The 9,520-nt window shown below is 38.4% G+C and overlaps 1 protein-coding gene across 1 annotated transcript; it reads right to left on the reverse strand.

The window, feature by feature from the left end:
* Positions 1 to 2: 2 nt before the first annotated feature.
* Positions 3 to 9,429, reverse strand: LOC141445567 (calmegin-like; the record flags this gene model as incomplete). Its single annotated transcript, XM_074111402.1, has 9 exons — positions 9,286 to 9,429; positions 8,908 to 9,021; positions 8,525 to 8,692; positions 7,710 to 7,859; positions 3,760 to 3,968; positions 3,349 to 3,556; positions 1,437 to 1,557; positions 557 to 693; positions 3 to 44 (listed from the first exon to the last, which is right to left on the reverse strand). Coding segments are annotated over exons 2-9 (1,149 nt in total), but the record flags the coding sequence as incomplete, so codon positions are not given.
* Between the last annotated feature and the right edge of the window lie 91 nt (positions 9,430 to 9,520).

Here is a 9,520-nt window from a genome sequence, read left to right on the forward strand (position 1 = left end):
CCCTTGTAGTTGGGATTGGGAATGAGCGGTGCGCGCCAGATGCCCTGCCACAATACAATAATAAGTAAGTAACTAGACGACCGAGCTTAGATTTTTTTTCTTTGTTAAATCGTGTATTTTTGGAAGATAATACTGCTAAATAAATATCACGGGTTGTGACTTGTGACGGCCCATAGGAAACTTTCCAAAATTGCGGAATGTTTCGAAACTATTGCAATTAAAAAACACGCGTAGAGCGATTGTTCGCCCCCGAAAGCCCTCACAAAGCACAGTCGAGGTCAAAGATATCTTTACACTTTAGTACCTTGTCACTGTATGCCTTCTGAAAATTTTATATTGTAAGTTCACACATGAAGTGACAGCGACAAGGTACTAACGTGTACAGTCAACCAATTTGATCCCTAGGCCACAACAGAACCTAGTCGTAACGACATTATACGTCATTCGATAAACGTTGTTAAGCGATAAGGTTTCATGGCCTGACCTTTCGCAGAAGCAACAACGCAACGGTATTAGACTGTAATTTAAGATATCAGCGTTGTAAAGGGGTCTATACCTTATACTCAGGATTGGGTATCATGGCGGGCTTCCACTGGCCGCAGCCGTCGCCGCAGAGCGGGTTGTCGATGAGCGGCGCCTCCCACTCGCCGTCCATTTCCTCGTCCCAGTCGTCAGGTTTCACCGCATCAGGGTCTGGATAAACAAAGATAAGGTAAGAACGGCTTGGACGCATACTTCCAAGGATTCATCGTACTTCGATATAGTTCTATGAGTGTTTCAACCGCTATCAGTTTCGTGTCGCATATATTGAAGAAATGAGAGACCATAAGCAAGAAATTTTAATGAACTGTAATATCGTATTTGACTATTTTGTATATGTTTTCTAAATTACAACTACACAATGCCTGTTATCGAATAGATAGAGAGAGAGAGAGAGACAATTTTTAAGCTACTTTTACAAATAACAAAGTTATAGGTTTGAAGTTCAAGATTAGACAGAGAAAGACATACTAATGTCTTGCATGTGACGTCACACGCCATACTTGCTGCATAGAGAAAAGCGTTTGAGAAAGAGACAGGTACATAGATTATTCAAAAAAACATTATTTAAACCCAATTTTCAACCAATTTAAGTTTTCTCTTCGCTAAGCACATGTAGAAACATTATTCACTAAAGCCAAGCCAACGAGATGATATAAATTGCCATGAGACAGAAAAGGAGCGAGATAGTAATAATGACGTATCAGACAAAGATGAAGTATACCTCGTCGTTGGCTTTGCTTTACATCTGCACATTTGTGTATCGTTCCTCATCACAGATTGTGTTGCATGTGTCTTTAGTGAAAGTGAATAATGTCTTGCTAAATAACTAAATTTTTCTCTCTGAAAGTCGTGGCTGACCCGTTAAGTCAGTTGTGTAAAATGAGTGGACTGACCAGGAATCATCTCTGGTTGATCGTCGCGCCAGCCGGCCGGCTTGACGGCGCTGGCGTCCGGGATCTGCGCCGGCGCCTCCTCGTCCCAGTCCTCGGGCTTCGTCGCCGCTGGGTCCACGATCTGTACACAGGAAAACCATTATCTAAACACACGGCTCTTATTAAATTAGATTGACTTGGCCAGTTTTATCAGAATAATATATATATATATATACATCAGACATTTTATAAAGTTATTCAATATATATATGTAATGAAAACTGGCCAAGTCAAATCTAACCTACTTTAAGATCTCACATTTTCAAATAACAGAAATTGTTATAGTATCCAATAAAGCAAAGAAATAGAGTTTAATACTTGTTCATAATGTTATTATGTTCCTACTAGCTTTTACCCGCGGCTTCGCACGCGTAAACTATTCGGTCTGTAGTTGCAATTGAAATTTTCGGGATTTTACAAAATTCCCCTGGAAATTTTCAAAATTTATATCGTGGTCTTCATTGAGGTTGTTTGTGAATAACTGTACAAATTCAACTCTAAAACCAGTGCTAAAATTACAAAATTTTTCCCTATCCAAATTCAAATTCATATCATTTATTCAGTAAATAGGCCGGCAATGCGCACTTTTACACGTCATTTTTTTTAAATACCAGCACTTTCGGAAAGACCATAATTGCAAGAAGAATGCGCCGCAAGAAGCTTGCAGAGAAAGTCATTTTTTCAAAATAAAATAAGTACAAATAAAATACTGAAAAACTACAGTAAGTATACAAATAAAGAAAAAATTACAAAATAATAATAACAATAATACACGGATGTATGGGGTCCCTTAGTTACAAACTGTCCCGTGGAAATATCGGATAAAAGTAGCGTATGTGTTATTCCAGACGTCGGCTACCTACATACCAAATGTCATGCCTCTAAGCCCAGCGGTTGTTATTCGAGATTTATCCCTATCTCGTGGGAATATCGGAATAAAAAGTAGCCTATGTGTTATTCCAGAGGTCCAGCTACCTACATACCAATTTCATGGCTCTAAGCCCAGTGGTTGTTATTTCGAGATTTTATCCCTAGTTATCCCGTGGGATATCGGGTCAAAAAGTTACTTAAGTGTTATTCCAGATGCCCAGTTACCTACACACCAAATTTCATGACTCTAAGCCCAGCGGTTATTATTTCGAGATTTTTATCCCTATCCGTGGGAATATCGAATAAATAGTAGCCTATGTGTTATTCCAGAGGTCCAGCTACCTACATACTAAATTTCATGGCTCAAACCCAGCGGTTGTTATTTCAAGATTTTATCCCTAGGTATCCCGTGGGAATATCGGGTCAAAAACTCACCTATGTTTATTCCAGACGTCCAACTACCTACATACCAAATTTCATGACTCTAAGCCTAGCGGTTGTTATTTCGAGATTTTATCCCTATCCCGTGGGAATATCGGGATAAAAAGTATCCTATGTTTTAATCCAGGTTATAAACTAACTTTCCGCCAAATTTAATCCAAATCCGTCCAGCCGTTTAAGCGTGAAAAAGTAACAAACATACTCACTCACTCACTCACTCCAACTTTCACATTTATAATATTAGTAGGATAAATACATATTTGGATTTTGCATAGAACTTAGCACTCATTTAGATCTCTATTCTTTTTGCGGCGAAGCCCACAGCCAAGCATAATTTTTGTATTGAGCTTGGCTCTCCTTTTTGCACCTTTAACATATATGTTTTTGGTGGGATACAATTATAAGAGCCCTCGCCCACGGCAACTTTTTGTAGCGATGCTGTCGCAAGGTCCCATCCATACAGACGCAATGCTGTCGCGCTTCACCCTCCCTCCGTTCTCTCCCCAATGTCATATGACACGGAGGTCAATGTCTCTTACTCTTAATGTTTAAAAAAACCTACCTTTTCCCTTTCATCCCAGTCCTCAGGCTTCTTATCGTTGGGGTCATCGATCTCCTCCGGAGGGTTGACCGGGGGAGTGAAGTCATCCAGCAAGGATCCCTCGTTGACCTCCTTGTTGTCGATGAGGATTGTGAATGTGTTGTCTGGACGGACAATCAATGTGTAGAGATGGGGCTCCTTGTCTTTGTAGATGTCTTCAAGGCGTTGGCTGGAATTGGGAAGTTGTTGTTGAGAAGAATCCGACAAGAAACTGAACGAGGTATATTTTTTAAACAGATTCTTCCAAGTTTAGGCTTAGTTTTTATACTCCTTTACGGTATGTAAAACGAAACTATGAGGGTTCCGCCTTTGCCATTTTGGCCACTTTAGATTCTAGAAATTGATGGTAAAAAGGCTAATAGATATACTCACGAGGGCTTCTTGCTATGCTTCTCCTCCACAGTGCCATTTCGTGGGTTAGTGTGCCTGAAGATGAAGTGCAGTTTGTTGTCGTTGCCACACTTGTCGGGCCCGAACATGATAGTGTAAGGCGTCTGATCGTGGAACTTGCGCAGGTCGGCCTTAGTGTTGGTTCCGCGGGAAAGCAGCTTTATGTACGCGCCGCCGCAGTTCTGGCCCTCCTGGAAACGAGTTCAGATAGAATGCTCCGCCAAAATTATTCTTATTGTTAGCCTATTCTTTCCGCTGGCGTTCGTGTCGTAACAGCCTAGTGTATTATTGTTTATGGGCCCCTCAACAGCGAAAAATAGCGTTGTAAGCCGCAACATTATGCTGATTGGGACCCAATTTATACTATTCAACTTATATATTTATTTATTATTTTTTCCTAAGGTGGTTTTCTGTGTATTGAATATGTGTAAATAAATCTCTCTCTCTATTTTGTTACACTACCGTAAACTGGTGATACTTTAGGAAATTTTGCGGCTACTTTGATAGTTTGAAAAGCGTTATAAAAACCAAAACATTCATAGCTAGATTGAGCAAATGAAGTAAAATAAAAAGTTAGGTAATTTATGTAGGTATTTCACTGCTACAGATGGTCTAAAAAATAAGGACATGGCATAAAGACTGTTTTTCAAAGTAGCCCCTGCATTTTTAAAGTAACCCATTTAAAAATTTACGGTACTGAGCAAAGGCCTCACCCCGATACTTCCACTACTCTCTGTCCACTGCACACAAGGGCCAGTCAAAATTAGGAGGGGAAAATTATTAAGTGTCAGTGTGTGTTTGATACTCCTTCACGCTAAAACGGCTGCGAGGATTTGGATGAAATTTGATATGTATATAGCTGGAAGTCTGAAATGAAATATTCCCACGAAATCCATATTGATTCCCAAAACATGAGGTTTCGTTTGTTCATCATACAATGTAAATGACTATGATGTAATTGGGAATTCCCTTCAGAATTTAGTGAAATTTCTTAGACTGCCAGATGTAATAAAGATTTAGGTAGTCTAGTTAGTAAATATTTTTTGTTTCACAGTAGTTGCATAGAAAAGTGGACACTTTTTAGGGCACAGACGTACATTCTGCTGTAAAATTGTAAGGCTCACAAAATAAGTTTTTTGCTGATTTTTAAATTTGTAAGGGACCTTCAGCCAACCAGTCATGTCAGGAATTACCAACTACAACGGACAATAGCTCTGCTTTTCTATTTTAAGTTATAAACCGCCATTGGTGTCCTGTCCTCCCACCCAAGAGCTTCAACTGTTGAGCTTGGACCTTGTCTGCCAGCATCAATTTACTACATATTTACAGCCAAACAAAAACCCGTTGACGTTTATAGCGAGTCATCCGGCGTCATCGCCGCTTCCGAAACTCATTTCGGACCTGGACGAGTGCCAGAACGAAATCAAAACAAGGAAGGTAATTTCTTTGTGTTATTTCTGGCTTTATACCATTTTTATTATGAATAAGTTTTGGCTTAAATTTATCGAGAAGGACGCTTTTTGGCAATGCGTTTCGTTTTGATTTGCGTATCAGATTTTGAATGATGCAAACCGAAAAAAACAAACCATGCTAACATTGTTTGTTTTTATCCGGTTAAAGACGGAACTTTTTCTTTAAGATATAAAAATTGTATATGCATTATTTTTTCTATTATACTTGATGATTTTTCTCATTTTACTAGTACTTTATTGGAATAAGCGAAAAGGCACAGACTGATTGCTTTTATAGCAAACGTCTAAGCTTTCTGAAAGAATATCAGCACTGCAGGTTACAGCAGTATATGCTGAGTCAGCGCCTATTCTCACCATTGTGAGAATAACTAGTGAAATTGATTATAAGTGCATTTCAATTTTCTATTGTAATTTGAGCTTTGTATGGGAACCGTGGTGGCCTAATGGTTTCACCTATGACCTCATGCAGAAGATCATGGTTTCAAATCCGGGCTCCAACTTCTGAGTTTTTCAAAATTCATCTGTGAAATTACATTTGATGAGTGCCACCTGCGAAGCAATTCAATGGTGTGTATGAAGTATCCAATCTGCACTAGTACCGCTGGGAACTACGGCCGAAGCTCTTTCATTCTGAGAGGAGGCCTGCTCCCAGCAGTGAGACGTATATAGTCTGGTATGATGATGATGATGTTGTTATGAATAAGTTTCTATCTACGTATCTATGTACCGGTATAGCAGTGAAGGCACTGAGTTAAGAAACTTAGACAGGTACTATGCTAGAACAAAGCTTATCACGTAAAAAGAAATAATCGCCTGATGCAACAGCGGGTATTACTTTCCAATTACGCCTTGAACTCGAAACGTCCGCGCGTGAGTCAAGCGCGATAAGCCAATTAACAGCGTGCGTGTCGTTTACGACCGTTGTTGCTAAATGGACTAATGCTATTCATTAAACAAAACCAATTCCAAAACAGAACCTAATAGGCCTACCTGCATAGGGAGGGGAGGGTTGGAAAATCATTATTTTAAGTTTGCATCGGCCCAAAGGGCCAAAACTACACAAAAGTAGGAGCTCCGCGCGAGCGACAAAATCAAATATACGGTGCTATTTAAACAATGAGGGCTATTGCGTATGAATTCGCCACTAGAGGCGCTAGTGTAGCGAGAGGTTTCCGAAATGTCAAATATCACTGTTTTTGGGTGAGCTACACGGGTTTATTTAAAATTAGAACAGTTTTGTAGATGTTTTGAAATACCTGAAATTAATCATACAATCATTGCTTAATTATGGCAAATATGCGTTACGGGGCAATGAATGTCTTGTGTTTTGAGAAAGTTTTGTCTTTCAGAAACTTTTTTCCAAACAAAACTGGAGTATGCAACACTGTGGCATGCTCGATATTTTTATGGTATGGTTTTAAGGTATTAAATATGATTTAAATCTAAACATGTATTGTTTTCATGCCCGTTATAACAAACTAACCACTATACTTCAGGCAGGACCTTTGTCTACAGTGGCGCTACCTGGTGAGCACGAAAACGGTAGCCCTCATTGATACATGAACCACTGTGTGAGCTACTAAGCTCACCACCACCACCACTAAATACCACTAAGTGAGGGATGAATTGTCTTTAATTCACTATACAATTTAATGTTTCACTTCAAGTGTGAACAAAGAAATGATCAGAAAACAGCACTATGTACATCTGCTTAAATATTAGGTAATTTTCCTAAGTTACTTAAGTTTATATATTACATTTTTTTTTGCAATTTTTTTATCTTTAATTGTATACTATAGTTTTTAAGTATTTTATTTGTAATTATATTAGTATGAAAAAATTACTTTCTGCCAAGTTTCTTGCGGCGCATTCTACTTGGCAATGATGGTCTTTCCGAACGCGCTGGTAGTTTAAAAAATGACGTGTAAAAGTGCCCATTGCGGCCTATTTACTGAATAAATGATTTAATTTGAATTTGAATACAGCAGAGGTTCCCAAAGTGGTTCAGGTGCAGGCCGGCCGCTAGCTGTTTGAACGCCCGCGTGCAATACAGATTAAGCCGATATCTGGTTTTGCCGCCCACTTGACAATGTCACCCTTGTGCGGTGCACGCGATGCACACTTACACTTTTTTTTTGAAAACGCTCGCACGCCTTTTCGCGGCGGGTCTGTTTAAGTGAACCCTCAGGGGTCTACGGAAGACCAGACAGAGGTCCAACGTTGGCATGAAAAAAATTGGAGTTTTAGGAGTTTTGGGAATACAATAGTAGCATCAGAGGGTCTACCAAATGAAAACAGTAAAACTTTGAAAGTGGTCTATGAGAAAAAAAAGATTGGGAACCTCTGCTTTACAGTAACCAGGTATGCAATTGTCCGTAAATGAGCAAATATGTTTTATATGGTTGCCTGTTACTGCTTTCTAAAAGTAATACTGGATTTAATGAATTGTGTGTTTCATACCTGCATTGTAACTTCATACTGCACAATGAGCGGTTTATCTTTGAACTCAAACGGCTTATCAAGCAGCGCAGAGATGGCAGCATGCTTGGCTTCAGTGGTCAGCACAAGACCTAGGTCATCCCGAAGGATCTTGCGAGACGGTGCTTGAATCTGGAATTGATGTTTAAAATTACTGTATGTTTACGTAAGGATCCATTGTAATGCACATAGTATGTTCAGCAGTTAACCATCAACTACAAAGAGATTGATTTAATATTCATTTATTGTTAGCATTTTGTAGTCAATTGTACTTTATAATGTATACTGGCGTTTACAAGAATAGTAAATAATAGTCTGATATATTTTTTCCTGTAAACTGTAAATACCAAAGGCAATCTTGTCAGAGTTAATAATAATATCATGCAGCAATAGTTTTGAAGAAGTATTAACTTCAGAACTGTTAAAAATTACAACTACACTAAAATTCTACATAGTACCATTCTATTCTGAAATCATGAATTATTCACAATGAGGACAGAACATCACCATATGAATAAAACACAATGGCTTTTAAAAGTACATACTGAAACTTATGAATATAACAGAATGCAAAATATTGAAGTACATATTGATATGAGTGATGAGGATTGCAGGTTTCCAAACCACTCATCACAATGAATAATAAAAAAAACAAAAGTAGCAAAAAACAAAAAAATTAAGCAAGTCTTTGGAATGATTGAAACTTCTAGATTTTATCAATTCCAATTTCCAATTCCATTCCTGTGTAAGTATAACAGTTTTAAATAGTACTATTTATAAGTAGAAGTAGTCATTACCTCCCATTTCCCATCGTACTTGGCGATATTTTCGTCCACACCCTGTTTCTTGGCTTCTGACTTGACCCACTTCTTCTTGAAGGCATTCTCATCATCAAAATGCTCCGTCAAGTAAACACTTTTAGAATTTATTGACGGGCTATGATACTGGTCCTCTTCTTCCACAGTCTAGCGTAACAAAAAAAGAGTTTGAAATAATTCAGCAGACAATCAGTTACATTGTGATATCTTAAATAAATTCCTTGGACAAATTCATCAAATCTACCATCAAATAAATGTATCAGATAGTTATCAATGTCAGAAGAGATAGCCTAACTAGGTCATTCACCTCAAAACGTAAGTATAGAGCCTGATCATAACCTATTTAGATGACAATAACTAACCTCCACAGTGACTCCATCGTCAGGATCCTCGCTTTCGGCGAGCACTTTGCCTGCCGAAGCCACTAGCACCAATAAGGCACTCAGAAAACACACCTTACGGCTAAAGAGAGCCATCTGAAAAGATCAGATAAAAATGACTGAGCAACGTGCAAGCAACACGTCGGCAGCGAAACATGAAATAAAATTATTACAAGCACCTTTCCATCTAGCAAGACCGCGACCGTAAACGCTAATTTAATTACATAAAATTAAAATAATGCTACACAACGCAGACAATAACCGAAATACGGACACCGGATATCCTCAATAAGTTTAGCCACACAGGGACCCTTTTTGTGTATCCTGTTAAAAATAGCACCAAGAAAAACTGATTCTCACCTTGCTCTGACTTTATAACTAAAGTTAGTGCTGAATCTTCATAAATTTTCACTGATTGTGCCCGAGCCGAGAAAACTTCAGATCTAGATGGATTTTCGTCAAAAATTTCAACCAATCAAAAACAAACAGTTGTCAGGGTAGCGATCGAGAATTTTCCGAAGCGTTCAAAGTTTTTGTTAAATATTTTAAATAAAAAAAAAACTGTGGAAAACGTATGAGTATGAATTGAATTTTT

This window comes from Choristoneura fumiferana, chromosome 2 (genome assembly GCF_025370935.1).
Source record: "Choristoneura fumiferana chromosome 2, NRCan_CFum_1, whole genome shotgun sequence".
Classification (NCBI taxonomy): Eukaryota; Metazoa; Arthropoda; class Insecta; order Lepidoptera; family Tortricidae; genus Choristoneura; species Choristoneura fumiferana.